Raw genomic sequence first — 15,217 nt, 5'->3', positions numbered from 1 at the left:
AGATTCTAACAAATATCGAGATGAACATATTTTCCCGAACAATGAAGACTTTGGGGTCTTTTCTACAGGATGTCTGCGTATCGTTGGCATGGAAGACGAGACTACTCTTGTCTCGACTTGGAAAGGGCCAAAATAGTTCGGGGGCCACAAATAGCCACATTGACACCAAAGCGGCGGTAAAGTGGCGTCACCTTTCGCTTTGTCGAAGCCTTGCAGCCCACGCTGACTTTGTGCAGGCGGTTGAGGTGACGCAACGGTTCGGGAGGAGAGAGGAGCGCCGGGAGGCCGCAGGGCTGTCGGTGCCCCTCCTCCGCCCCAGCTGCTGATGTGGAAGACTCAATGTAGGCGCTCCCTGAAAAGAAGAGGGAAAATGCGGATCCACCAACAAGACAAATGAGCAATACCAAACACTGCGCTGCAATGACTCGCTTTGAAAATGCACCAAACTGGTGCCATGAAGGAGGAACCTAACAACAACAACAATGACAGCAGCACTCCCGACAGCATTGAGCTCCACCAAGACTTTAAAGCGCTACATCCATTTGTGAACAGCAAAATGATATTGTCTAAAAGGGGCTAAGATATTGTCCAGCTGCGGAACTCGCACAACACTTCATTCAGGTTGACAGCTGTGAACAGCTGATCTACTGTAAAGGAAATGTGACATTATAGATGCGGACACCGGCAAATTCCTTTTAGATCGGATAAAGTACTCAGTATCCATATTGCGAAAGACATCGTACGTGCAAAGCAGGGAGATTGCACACCCAGAGGGTCCTGCGCCGGAGGCCGCAGGGTGGGCTGGTAGATGTAGATGTAGATGGTGTTCGGAGGCGGGGAAGCTCTCGCTGCGGACAGACGACCTGCAACGAGCTCTCGACTCCGAATCAACTCAGAGGTGTTGATCTATAAACAGGAGGGCGGGGGACAAAATCGGATAGGATATACAAATACACGTAACTCTCAGATGACCCTCGACTCCAACCACTCGCACATTCTAACGAGATGCAATGTGGCGTTCTAATATTTGATTTGAATACAGGTGTATATATATATATATATATATATCGAATGTTTCCACATTGTTGCACCGAGTAAGCCTGCTTTACTCTTGTGATCAACATCTGAGGAGGAAGGAGCTACTATAGCACAGTACCCGAGCCTTCCTCAGCAGCTCGATGGTGAGAGCCAGCCAGTCGGGGCAGCAGGTCTCCAGCTCCAGAGTGATGAGGGCCAAGGCCAGCATGGATCCCCTCAGCTAAGTGACAAGAGGGACAAACGTGTACACTTCAACATACAGAGTAAGTGGGGGGGGGGGGGAATACAACCTAAATGAATCAAACAGGCTGGCGGAAGCACGTAGACGCTCAAAGGCAGAGTACCTTCCAAACCTTACTTAAAAAAATATATATATATAACTGCTATGTTATCTGCCGTCACATGACTTGTACCTGAACGAGTGCGTGATCGGCCAAACAGCGGTAAAGTCGTCGTGTGAGCAGGGCGAGATGCTGAGAGTGGTTCAGTCCCAGAAACGAGTCCAAAAGCCCAGAACAGCATGACAACACCATTGCATGGAACTACGGAACAAGTAGAACAAATGGGGGGAAAATAAGCAACATTTGCAAACACATAGATTGCATCATTGGTAAAAACGCGACAAAAAATGTGTCAAACTGCAATAAAATGATCTCAAATTGCTTTTTTTTTTTTTTTTCCTCAATTAAGCAACAGCACACACACACACACACACGCGCGCGAGGGTTAATGTTGCCTCTTCAGAAACCCGTCAATAACTTTTTTTGCCAGCTGGTGTCACTAAAAGCAGTCAACAAGTTTTGGGAAAAAATCAATTAAAAAAAAGGGAAAACACCACGAGGAAGACGTGTGTACGATATGTAACAACATTTTGGCAACATTTTCTGTCAAAGGCCACGTTCGATTTTGAAAACGAACAGATTTGTTGATGAGGTGGAAAACAAATACTGATGGTAAATTATTTCTCCCAAGGTTCCCAGTTGCTTTAAAAGTCATTCATTAAAAGTGGACATTAAGCAATTTCAAGTACAAGGGGATGATCGAGAATTAGGTGATCACCTGGGACTCGAGTTTCTATTTGAAGTCTGTTAACTGCCCAGGTTTCCAAAGCAAGCTCCGACTTCAGACTTTCAACAGGCTCCAACAAACCACGGAAGGTTCGCTTGTGCAAATGAGATGATTACTGATTGTGATGATTCGCAAATTCCATCAAAACAAACACATTTGTCGCAGAAAATTACAGACTGGAAGACTGCAAATCCACAAAGTCCTTTCCAGTGGGCGCGAGGTTTACGATGGTACTGAAAACTCCATCACACAGCACGGGAAGGCACACTCTGGATTGTTTTATATTTGTGAATTAGAAGTAGTTTTCATTCCAAAAAAAACATTAACTGTCATTATACTTTTACTAGTGTGTTAGAATAGGGTCGTGGTAAATGTACAAATATTTATACAAATTTGTCCTAAGAACGGAAGAAGTGTTGTAAGGACTGTACTGCTGCTGTAGACCTGCTGTAATACAAGTAATCGCAATCAGCAATAAGTAATGTCACTATCAGTATAAAAAAAAATTTAAGGCCTAAAAAACACAATGGATCAATTATCTATTTTGAACATGGAAACCACGCAGAGCGAACACTAGTTGCTAAGTATTAAGATCATGATCACTAACGCAAACTATGAACAATCAAGGCCCTCAAATCTAACGGCAGTCATGTGCGTGTGTGCGTCAAGACGTACAATATGCAGGAAGTCCAGCGGGGTGGCGTTGTGGAGATCCCAGTTGAGTTTGTCAAGGATGATTCTTTCCATCCTCAGGATCTCTGATGGAGAACAGCCACAGCTGCTGGACGCAACCAACTCCCTCAGAGAGGGCACACACTGGGAGACACACACGCACACACACACACACACAGTCTGAAGTGGGAGTGCAGTTTCTTTTATCACTCCTACATACTGTGCATGGTCAGTCTTCTTCTTCTTTTCCTTTGGGCTTGTCCCGTGAGGGGTCGCCACAGCGCGTCATCCTTTTCCATGTCAGCCTATCTCCTGCATCCTCCTCTCCAACACCAACTGCCATCATGTCTTCTTCCCTCACGACATCCATCAACCTTCTCTTTGCTCTTCCTCGAGCTCTCTTGCCTGGCATCTTGCCTCCATCCTCATCATCCTTCTACCAATATACTCACTATTTCTCCTCCGGACGTGTCCAAACCATCCAAGTCTTCTCTCTCTAACTTTGTCTCCAAATCATCGAACCTTGGCCGTCCCTCTGATGAGCTCATTTCTAATTTGATCCAACCTGGTCACTCCGAGAGCGAACCTCAACATCTTCATTTCCGCCACCTCCAACTCTGCTTCCTGTTGTCTCTTCAGTGCCACTGTCTCTAATCCGTCCATCATGGCTGGCCTCACCACTGTTTGATAAACTTTGCCCTTCATCCTAGCAGAGACTCTTCTGTCACATAACACACCTGATACCTTCCTCCACCCGTTCCAACCTGCTTGGACCCGTTTCTTCACTTCCTGACCACACTCACCATTGCTCTGGACGGTTGACCCCAAGTATTTCAAGTCCTCCACCCTTGCTATCTCTTCTCCCTGTAGCCTCACTCTACCCCCACCACCCCTCTCATTCATGCACATATATTCTGTTTTACTTCGGCTAATCTTCATTCCAGTGCATGCCTCCATCTTTCTTACTGTTCCTCCACCTGCTCCCTGCTTTCACTGCAGATCACAATGTCATCTGCAAACATCATGGTGCACGGGGATTCCAGTCTAACCTCATCTGTCAGCCTATCCATCACCACTGCAAACAGGAAGGGGCTCAGGGCTGATCCCTGATGCAGTCCCACCTCCACCTTAAATGCGTCTGTCACACCTCCAGCACACCTCACTGCTGTTCTGCTGCCCTCATACATGTCCTGTATTATTCCAACATACTTCTCTGCCACTCCAGACTTCTGCATGCAGTACCACAGTTCCTCCCTGGGTACTCTGTCATAGGCTTTCTCTTGAGCTACAAAGACACAATGTAGCTCCTTCTGACCTTCTCTGTACTTTTCCATCAACATCCTCAAGGCAAATAATGCATCTGTGGTACTCTTTCTAGGCATGAAACCATACTGTTGCTCGCAAATACTCACTTCTGTCCTGAGTCTAGCCTCCACTAGTCTTTCCCATAACTTCATTGTGTGGCTCATCAACTTTTTCCTCTATAGTTGCCACAGCTCTGCACATCACCTTTGTTCTTAAAAATGGGCACCAGCACACTTTTCCTCCATTCCTCAGGCATCTTCTCATGTACTAGAATTCCATTGAACAAGCTGGTCAAAAACTCCACCGGAGACAAATTCCTTGTGTGTTTTGGACATACTTGGCAAATAAAGATGATTCTGATTCTGATCTGATTCTCTCCTTTCCTGCCAGAAGATACACCAAGTAATCTCCTGCCTGCCTCTCTGATCACCTTGGCTGCAGTGGTCCAGTCTTCTGGAAGCTCCTACTGTCCACCGAGAGCCTGTCTCACCTCTTCCCGAAAAGCCGCACAACACTATCCCTTTCTCAGCTACCACCACATGGTTCTCTGCTCTGCCTTTGTCTTCCTAATCTTCCCCCCCACCACCAGAGTCATCTTACACACCACCATCGTATGCTGTCTAGCCACACTCCCCCCTACCACTACCTTACAGTCGGTAACCTCCTTCAGATTACATCGTCTGCACAAGATGTAACCCACCTGCGTGCTTCTACCTCCACTCTTGTAGGTCACCCTATGTTCCTGCCTCTTTTGGAAAAAAGTGGTCACTACAGCCATTTCCATCCTTTTTGCAAAGTCTACCGCCATCTGTCCCTCCAAGTTCCTTTCCTGGATGCCGTACTTACCCATCACTTCTTCATCACCCCTATTACCTTCACCAACATGTCCATTACAATCTGCACCAATCACGACTCTCTCTCTGTCTGGGATGCTCAGAACTACTTTGTCTAGCTCCTTCCAGAATTTCTCTTTCACCTCTAGGTCCCATCCTACCTGTGGGGCATAGCCACTAATCACATGATACATAACACCCTCAATTTCAAGTTTCAGCCTCATCATTCGATCTGCTACTCTTTTCACCTCCAAGAACATTCTTGGCCAACTCTTCTTTTAAAATAACCCCGACTCCATTTCTCTTCCCATCTACACCATGGTCAAATCATTTAAACCCTGTCCCTAAACTTCTAGCCTTACTGCCTTTCCACCTGGTCTCCTGGACACACACTAGATCAACCTTTCTCCTCATCATCATGTCAACCAACTCCCGAGATTTTCCTGTCATAGTCCCAGCATTCAAAGTCCCCACATTCAGTTCTAGGCTCTGTGCTTTCCTCTTCTCTTTCTGCCGAAGAACCCGCTTTCCACCTCTTCTTCTTTGACTTCGACTTCGACCCACAGTAGCTGAATTTCCAACGGCGCCCTGCAGGTTGACGGCGCCGGTGGCGGACGTTGTTAACCCGGGCCACGACCGATCCGGTATGGAATTCTTTGGATGAACGCTCATATTTGTTTGGCAAGGTTTTAAGCCGGATGCCCTTCCTGACGCAACCCTCTGCATTTATCCGGGCTTGGGACCGGCCTACAGTTTGCACTGACTTGTGCCCCCCATAGGGCTGCATTTACATCGTCAGTCTCATTTGGACAAACTACCCTGAACTTTGAGGTGCAGTGGAAATGCAAACCACATGTCACAGGAACCTTTTACTACCAGGAACTCGAAGTTCCTGATCATTTGGTGGAAAAGCCCCAGATCCGTTCGCATAACTTTCTATTGTCTTCCTACGGTAAACGTTTGTGTTCACATTGTGTTTGTGTTTACCTCATCCTCCTCACAGGTCTTGACAGCCAGGAAGAAAGAGGCAATTGCGATGCAGCGGAGGTACTTTGGACGGGCCTGAAGACAAAGAATAAAATAGGACACATTTTTATACTATTAAATTATACATTTTAGATGCCCATGAGACGTACGATCTGTTGGTATTTAGAATATATTGGGGCAGCATTGTGGTCGACTGGTTTGCACATCTGCCTCACAGTTCTGAGAACAGGGGTTCAAATCCCGGCCCCGCGTGTGTGGAGTTTGCATGTTCTCACGTGCCTGCGTGGGTTTTCTCCGAGCACTCTGGTTTCCTCCCACATCCCAAAAACATGCGTGGTAGGTTGACTGAAGACTCGAAATTGCTAATTGTTAATTGTTGGAAAGTGGTTTTGTTCGTTCGCGGCAATTATTATCAATATTATTGTTTTTGTTTACACAGTAATTACTGAATGATTATTTTCTGGTACAGAAAATTAAATTAATAGACCCTAAATGAATATGTTCAGTGAGCTTGTTACAAAAGACAAAGGGCCACGCACAGCCCATTGCCAGGTAAAATGCGTCAATTCCGTGCCATCATTTCCGCTATGTGATTTACGGTGTCAGCCAGCGTGGGATATATATATATATATATATCGGATATTCACTAAATATATAACAAAACAAAAAAAACACTGACAAATACAGCAAGATGTAAGAGGAGCCAATAGGATTAATCAGCATTGTCATCTTCTCTAGTAGTGGCTTGGGTGAAAAGGATTTTTGTTTTTAACACAAAAAAAGTTACATACTGCAGGTTTTAATAAAAGAAGCCCCAAAAAAATTCAACCGGCAGTAGATTTCCAAGTGTATGTTCCATTTTCCTTTTATTATCAACAGTGTCTGCTAATTGTAAATTTGATCATATTTACAATCCAAAGTTAGGAAAAATTAGCTAATGTATAACGGTGATTCAACCTCTGTTCTCTCAAACAGTTGCACTAATAGAAATTAGAAGTAACATCTAAGGTACAACATGCAAAAGATATTTGTACAAACAATACATTAACATTTTTTTAAAAAAAAGACTCAATAGTTGTGGTTCTATTTATATCAGCACTACAACATCAAGTAGTACATGAGTAACCTGTGGGCCTGTCAGCAGTAGAGTTAGGGTTTGTATTTTCCATTCATGTTGAAGAAGGGATCATTTGAAAAAGTAAACGCTGGAAGAAATTTACAAATAAAAGTGCAGTGGACCTCTGCATATTCACGCTTTGGCATCCATGGATTCTTCTATTTCTAGACTTGTTTTTTTTTTCTTTTTGGGACCAACCTCCAAAACACTTATTTGCAGTATATCCCTGTTTATTAAATAATTTTTAGGGGTTGTTTAATTAGCTAATGTATAACGGTGATTCAAATTAGCTAATTAGCTAACTTTGAAGATAATATGAGAGCAATTAATGGATGGATCGTTAAAATAAATGTCCAAGGCATTTCAAATCTGTCAAGTTTGGCGTGGATGGTGGCAAAAAGGTGGTAGGAACCAAGTGCAGGGAAGCAGGGAGACAAGGCAGGAATCTGAAAAAGAAAGTATTTCCAAAAACACGAAAGGGGCAAACAAAGCCCACGGAAAAAAAATAAATACTAAATTAACAATCTCAAACAACGAGATTCAAAGTAACAAAGAAACACTAGGGGTAAACTTACAACATTAAACAGCATGACAAGAGAAACGTGACTTTGAGCAACAGACAACATACGACATCGACAGTGCACCAACATGGAAATAAAGAAAGCAGGGAATTAAATACAAGCAAACTGAAGAGACAACAAGGAACACCTGGACAAGACACGAGTGACTGGTTGACACATGGTAGATGGCTGACGAGAACAGATGAATTTCTCTTGTATAATGCGCATTTTCTCCCCAGAGAATTGTCAAACGTCAATTGTGCGCATTATACATGGGTATAAGGGAAAATGGGGGGGGGGGGGGAAACTTTCACATTTTATAAATGTATGCCGCCACCTAAAGGTTATGAGAAAGGTGTACACTTTCATTCTAATATGCCACCGCCACCTAGAGGTTATGAAAAAGGTGTAGCCTACACTTTCATTCCAATACGACAGGGGTATGTATGACTGCATATATGTACAGTTGGGCTCATATGTTTTTGTTTTTTATATGACTAATGACCATCAACAACAACCATCATTCATTTCTTTGTTATGTTTTGTTTAATGATAATGCTTTTCTGAAATGCTTGACAGTTTAATTTGAATGCAATTAAAATAAAATTAAATGAGTTTCGCCTGGCCCTTCATGTGAGCACAACTGTTTGTTTTCTCATTTACTACATAAAGGTAGGGCTGTGAATTTCAAAATAAGAGTAAGTAAATAAAAAGAAAGTATTACGTGTTCAAATAAAGTGCTTAACTTCAGAATAAGTATTTGAAAAAACTAACAAAAGTACAGATCATCCTTGATGTTTTGATCATATGGGTAGAAGCTAAATCATGCATTGTAAAAATGAATGAATGAAAATGAATTTTGAGGCCAACTTTGGGGGTGCGCATTATACATGAGAAATTACAGTGCACAAGACATGAACAACATGGGACACAGGAAAACATGAAACAAAACTACATATAATCTAAACTAAAACACAGACCATGACAGAATGGGCGTCAATTATTATTTTCACGCTTCGTGATCCCCCGCAAATAGCAGGGGTCCACTGTATATACACACACCGTTTAGTACCTTGTTAAATCCTTGTTGATAATTATTGTGCGAGATTATTAATCATCATCCCACCTCCCTCAACTAGGATAGAGGCCCGAGAAAAATTATCGAATGGACCGTTCTATTTAGAGCCAAGTTGAACACCATTTGGAGCACCTAATGAAGTGGGAGTAGAAAAATGTAATGTACACAATCGTTAAGGATGACGTGAATGATAACAGCAGCGACACTTGACAGTCAAGTCAGCCAGTCACTTTTGGCATGCATCAGTGATAGATTGCTTTGTGCTTTGTATTTCCTTACCTTGATGGAAGCTAGGAAGCGGTCCAGAATGCTAACAGCTAACACCAGAGTCTCTGGGTACAGCTGCAGTCTGCCGTGGAGTTCCGTCAGCCAGCACACGGCCTTGTCCCGGTGAGTCGGGGAGATATCTGTATCCTGCAATAAAACACAGAAAACAACTGGAACAACCTTGCATCACCCTGTCAAGGATTTGTTTTGGTCATTTGGATTTAAGAAATGAGCCTCTGTTCTAGTAGGGGAAAAAAAACAACCTTGGGACGGCATCACAATAATGTTGGCTAATGATATAACCACACAACTCTTCTTGTTCGGGTACGTTTACATGATGTTCCCGAAGCGGGTCCCCGGGCGCTTCAGCTGCCCCCTGCTCCAGTGTGTTCCACTAACATGTGTATGTGTTCACTGTGATGGGTTCAATGCAGAGAACAAATTTCGTGTGCATGCTCATGACAAGAAAAGGGGATTCTTCTTCAAGGCCACGGCAGGCCCATTACACGTCACCGTAGACAAAACGGGATGGTCGTGAGACAACGCACAGGGACGGGCCGTGATGGCCGTGGATGCCTGGCAACATTTTTTAACTGTCAAAACTTTTGCCAGCGCGGGTGAGAAACCTAGTCGGTCGTAGTAAAACGGGCATAAGGAAGGGAATGCACTGGCATCTGTGGTAAAGCGCAGGATGAAAAGTAATCAGGTTTGGATTTGGTTTTATGATTTCATATGTATATTTAGTGTAGTATCAGGCTAGCTGCGAGGATAAAAGAATATTGAGGTACGTAACGTTTTGTGACAGCAGCTATCCATCCATTCACTTTCAGTTCATAGTCACGGCTATTCCAGCTAACTTTTACCAGTCAATTACGAGGCATATATAGACAGAGAACCAATAACACTCACACATATGAGCAATTTAGTCTTCAAGAATAATTTGGAATGCGGGAGGAAACCACAGTACCAGAAGAAAATCCACATGGGCAAAGGAGAACATCCAAACCCCATGCAGAAGAATCAAGCTGAGATTCGAACAGAGAACCCTTGATTGTGAGGCATACCAGCTATCCCAGTGTTCCATTGTGCCTTGCTAAACTTGAAATGTATTGATTAAACCCTCTAGTACACTTTGAAGATAATATGAGAGCAATTTATTCAGGACTGAGAGTAGATTGACCCTGAAACCAACAAGTAGCACACATGAGTTTTCAAACCAGAGACAAATTGCGCTGGCTGATTTTGTGCCCTTAAATATCGCTTCTATAACTCAGCAATTTGTTTGTTTGCCCCTTCCACTAACACTTCCAATTCCAACACTTTTTTTTTTTTGTATAAATTCAACAGCCTCCACCACTTTTACACCTGTTGCCAACAGCGGGCACAATCGGTTAGTGAGTATACACGCAATTTAGAGCCCACTATTTGAGATCTTAGAAAAAGATTGCAATCTTAGTAGAACGCGCAGAACACGTCAGACCACATTGGGCACCATCTGTTAAGAGTTAACACTCAATTTAGCGCTGGCTATTTTGGATCTTAGTAAATCAGGCCCTATGTATAATGACAACCCAAGAACGCATGTTGAGTATAGAAAAAAAAAAAAACATCACAGGATTGAGAACATTGAAGTTGAGTAAGAAAACCCATCAGCTGGGTTCGGAACGCCATGTTTCATAGCACAGTGGATTTTCAGATTAAACAAGCAGCAAGGGTCAAAGTTGAAACCGCTGCTGCCCCTGTTAGCCACCTAGACTAAAACCTCCCTTTCTTACATTCCAAATGAGCAATAACATAGCTGAACAAAATCCCCAAGAGACTACCCATTTGTGTTCCTGCAAACCTGCACCATTCACTCCACATTCACTGTGTAAACTGTGCTGTATTTCCCCAAAGAGAAATCCAAAAAAGATCTGATATATTGCACAGCCACATTGTCACTTTTCTGTTTCATTTTCCCCAATACACTACAAAAAAAAAAAAAGAGGAGCATGTCTTTGTTGAGAGGTAAACAAACTCAAGGGGCCTGGGGAAATAAATACCATTAAAACCTGAATGGTGGGCCAAAAGCGTAAACACACCACAACCTATAAAGGTTTCATTATTTGAAGGCATTCAAATGAATCAGTCACAAAACATGGAAAGCACTGAACTCGGTCATTACAGGCTTGAATAGATTTCTACTTTACTTTTGACTCTGTTCGTGAGTTGAGAATTGACTTCAAACTGAATTTGAGGCCAACTTGAAAGAATTGTACTTGCATCAGAACAAATAGGAACGATTCCCTTTTCTGTATGAAATCGCATTCAAGCCAATCCGTAATCAACACTCAGTCTCTCACAGCTATTCGGCTGACTTTTCCATCTTGTCACTATAAGGTTGATATAGTGGTGTGGCAAACATGCATGACTATGCAGTATTCTAGACAGCAATGCTGCAGTTGTTTACAATGTACTAAAGGGACCAACTGTCTCCTTGAACTCATATCACTGTCAGTGCGTCAGTGCTTTTAGTTAAAGCCTTTTATTGATCTGGTTTTATCAGCATAATATAAAAAATAGAAGCAGATCCAAGGCCATAAAGGACACAGGCCAACAACACTCGAGCGTCAATCCAAAGAATAGAGCCGTGATACACGACCACTGGGAAACGATTAGGATTTAGTATAGTAGTCCGAAATGTTTTATTTGTTGACTTCAAATAATGTACCTTTGTTCATGTTGTTCAGGACAGGCAAAACTATTAAATGCTCTTCCACTAGATGGAAGAAAGTACAACTAACCTGTGTATCCACCTGTTGCCCTTCATAAAATAATAATAATAATAATAATAATAAAGAGGTTTATGTCCAAATGAATGGCCCAGATTTCACAGTTAAGTACATTTCTTGTAGTGTGTAAACAGAGATGAGAGCCTCTGTAAATCTTTTAGTAAATACTTTTTGTGACATTTTCGTTTGGTGGTATGCCATAGGATTTTTCTAAAGGAAAATATTTGCCTTGGCTCGATAAAGGTTGGGAAGAATGGAATTAAGGGATGGGTGGCATGAGAAAATGATGTATATAGCAATTTTTGTATAACATAGTTTCAAGCAGTAAGGTTATTGTTGTTGTCGGGTCTGGAGAGGGGTCCACTTGCATTTAGTGAGTTTATCAGTAAGTCCTGACCTGTGAGGAGGGCTTCTTTGGCACGTAGACCTTCCACATCTTGGCTTCCCTAGATATGGCCTTCTCGAGAAGAAAAGCCAGCCTGTGGACTCCCCAGGGTTCGGAGAACTTCATTCTTTCTCGCCCTGGTTAAGCCTCCCGTCCCCTCCCCACCGGATACAGCTACCTGCAAGGTGATACATATCAATTAGGCTCATTCATTTGATTCGAAACGTGCTGGTTGGGGCTCGGAAAGAAAACTCACATCACATGAGTTACATACATACAGTGGAGAAAATAATGATTGGCTCCCTCACTGATTTTGCAACTTTACCTACTGACAAAGACATGAACGGTCTATCATTTTTATGGTAGGTGTATTTTAACAGGGAGAGACAGAATATCAAAAAGAAATTCTAGAATATCACAAAACAAAAGATTCCAATTATTTTGCAATTTATCATTGAGGGAGGGGACCCCTCTGTCAAAACATTACTTGGTACTTGGTTGACCAGTACAGAGGTCAGACCTTTCTTGTCGTTGATCGCCAGGTTTGCACAAATCTCGCAAGGAATTTTGGACCACTTCTCTTTGCAGAGCCTGTCCAAATCCTTACGGTTTCGAGGTGGTGCTTTTTCTATGGGATTTAGGTCTGGAGACTGGCTAGGCCACTCCATGACATGTGTGCTTTGAGTCTTCGTCGTGATGGAAGCCCCATCCACGACCCATTTTAGGTTTTCTGAAAGTTGAGGAATGCTCATGAAACACCTGTTTGGAACATCCCACAGGTGAACTGGCTCATTGGGAACAGGTGGGTGCCATGATTGGGTAGAAAAGGAGCTTCCCTGAATGGTTCAGTCATTCACAAGCAAAGATGGGGCGAGGTTCACCTCTTTGTGAACAAGTGCGTGAGAAAATAGTCCAACAGTTTAAGGACAACGTACGTTCCTCAACGTACAATAGCAAGGAATTGAGGGATTTCATCATCTACGCTCCATAATATCATCCAAAGGTTCAGAGAATCTGGAGAAATCACTGCATGGAAGCGGCAAGGCCGAAAACCAACATTGAATCCCCGTGACCTTCGATCCCTCAGGCGGCACCGCATCAAAAACCGACAACAATGTGTAAAGGATATCACCACATGGGCTCAGGAACACTTCAGAAAACCAATGTCAGTCAATAGAGTTGGGCGCTACATCTGTAAGTGCAACTTGAAAGTCTACTATGCAAAGCAACACCCAGAAACGCCGCCGGCTTCTCTGGGCCCGAGCTCATCTAAGATGGACTGGTGCAAAGTGGGCAAATGTTCTGTGGTCCGACAAGTACACATCCATCCATCCATTTTCTGAGCCGTTTATCCTCACAAGGGTCGCGGGAGTGTCGGAGCCTATCCCAGCTGTCATCGGGCAGGAGGCGGGGTACATACACCCTGAACTGGTTGCCAGCCAATCGCAGGGCACATAGAAACGAACAACCATTCGCACTCACATTCACACCTACGGGCAATTTAGAGTCTTCAATTAACCTACCATGCACGTTTTTGGGATGTGGGAGGAAACCGGAGTGCCCGGAGAAAAGCCACGCAGGCACAGGGAGAACATGCAAACTCCACACAGGTGAGGCCGGGGATTGAACCCCGGTCTTCAGAACTGTGAGGCAGACACTCTAACCAGTCAACTACGCAAAAATATAAGAATTTGAGACGGGGGGCCAATACCTTTCACGGCACTGTATGTGCCTTCTTCAGCACGTGCACCTTACAGGCGCTGCAGGATTTTAATCTATTAAGGCGTAGTGTGTTACTAGTGTGTTTTTCTTGGTGGCTGTGGTCCCAGCTGCCTTGAGATCATTAACAAGCTCCTCCCGTGTACCTTTCTCATGATCATTGACAGCCCACGAGGTGAAATCTTGCAAGGAGACCCAGACTGAGGGAGATTGACAGTCATTTTATGTCTATTCCGTTTTCCAATTATTGCAACAACAGTTATCTCCTCACCTAGCCAATGGTCTTAGAACCCATTCCAGCCTTGTGCAGGGCTACTATTTTGTCCCTGATGTGTTTTTGTGCAGGTAACAAGTTGAGATAGGTGTCTTTCATACAGCTAACGAGTTTTGATTAGGAGTACTTTTTTAAAGTGAGAGGACGAGTCTGTTGGAGCAAAATTCTTTATTGTTGGTAAATACTTATTTCACTCAATGAAATGCAAACACAGTTGTCTTTTTTTCCCCTTTTTTTTTTTAAATGTGATTTTCTTTGAAATATTGTCTTTCTCAATGTTAATATATACACACCATTAAAATTACAGACCGGTCATGTCTTTGTCAGTGGGTTAACGTACAAAACCAGTGAGGGATCAGAAATTGTTTTCCTTCATTGCTATAACATAACATGAGCATAGTATGTATGCATGTATAAATGGAAGCATGGAGTTAATGTGGGCAAAGAGGTCATACTAATTCATTATTCAATAAATTGTAGCTTTAGCTTTGCGCTTGTGACTGCAAAATGTCGACCTGTCAGTCATTATCTTCAAGTGTCTCATGACAGGAATGACAGTTCCGTCTCATCTACTATCCCCAGGAATTGGGTTCTTGACAGTTTCTGTGCAGCTAAGCTAGTTTGTTGACCTGACGTCCCAGGTAAACCGAAACGTCTCCTTGACGTGGAACAATGAATTTATCTGAGAGCATTTTATGAATAGAAATACATGTACGTATGTAGAGAGAGAGAGAGAGAGAGAGAGAGAGACATAGATAGCTAGATAGATCGATAGATCGATCGATCTCGATCGATCGATCGATCTACCCCTAAAAAAAAAAACCGCGTTTGCTATGACAATCGTGCTAAATGAATGGTCAAGCCCTTTAAATAGGTGCCTTGTATGCAGGAAGTAGCCGGAGCCCAGAGCCTTACCTCCCCTGCGAAGCGGACAAAACCGCGGTTGGATTTCATCCGGTCCACTCAGTTCCGAGATAAGTCAAGTCAGGGAAATCGAGGACCCGTTTTTGGCTCAGTCGTCCATCTTGGCTTCCGTTGGGGGGTGTTATTGTGAAATATAAATAAGAAATTTGGGGAAAGTAGACAGCTAGTGTCCACTTCCGAGGAGGGGACTGGGGGAAGCGAGAAGGGAACAAACTCCGC

General features: G+C 43.3%; 1 protein-coding gene across 2 annotated transcripts in view; it reads right to left on the bottom strand.

Moving 5' to 3' along the window:
* ccni (cyclin I) overlaps positions 1–15,217 on the bottom strand; it is a 16,970-nt gene extending 1,753 nt beyond the window's left edge. The window contains exons 1-9 of one of the 2 annotated variants that reach the window (XM_061798906.1): positions 14,990–15,217; positions 12,094–12,259; positions 8,938–9,072; positions 5,904–5,978; positions 2,782–2,922; positions 1,452–1,580; positions 1,157–1,258; positions 744–906; positions 192–352 (exon numbers count right to left, since the gene is read on the bottom strand). In XM_061798906.1, the coding sequence (XP_061654890.1) occupies positions 192–352; positions 744–906; positions 1,157–1,258; positions 1,452–1,580; positions 2,782–2,922; positions 5,904–5,978; positions 8,938–9,072; positions 12,094–12,207 (1,020 nt within the window). In that variant the 5' untranslated portion in view covers positions 12,208–12,259; positions 14,990–15,217. The remainder of the gene's footprint in view (positions 1–191; positions 353–743; positions 907–1,156; positions 1,259–1,451; positions 1,581–2,781; positions 2,923–5,903; positions 5,979–8,937; positions 9,073–12,093; positions 12,260–14,989) is intronic. The other variant, XM_061798907.1, reaches the window with a different exon arrangement.

This window comes from Phyllopteryx taeniolatus, chromosome 15 (genome assembly GCF_024500385.1).
Source record: "Phyllopteryx taeniolatus isolate TA_2022b chromosome 15, UOR_Ptae_1.2, whole genome shotgun sequence".
NCBI classification, from domain to species: Eukaryota; Metazoa; Chordata; class Actinopteri; order Syngnathiformes; family Syngnathidae; genus Phyllopteryx; species Phyllopteryx taeniolatus.
Note: the sequence above shows the minus strand (reverse complement) of the source record. Positions and strands in the feature narration are given on the sequence as shown.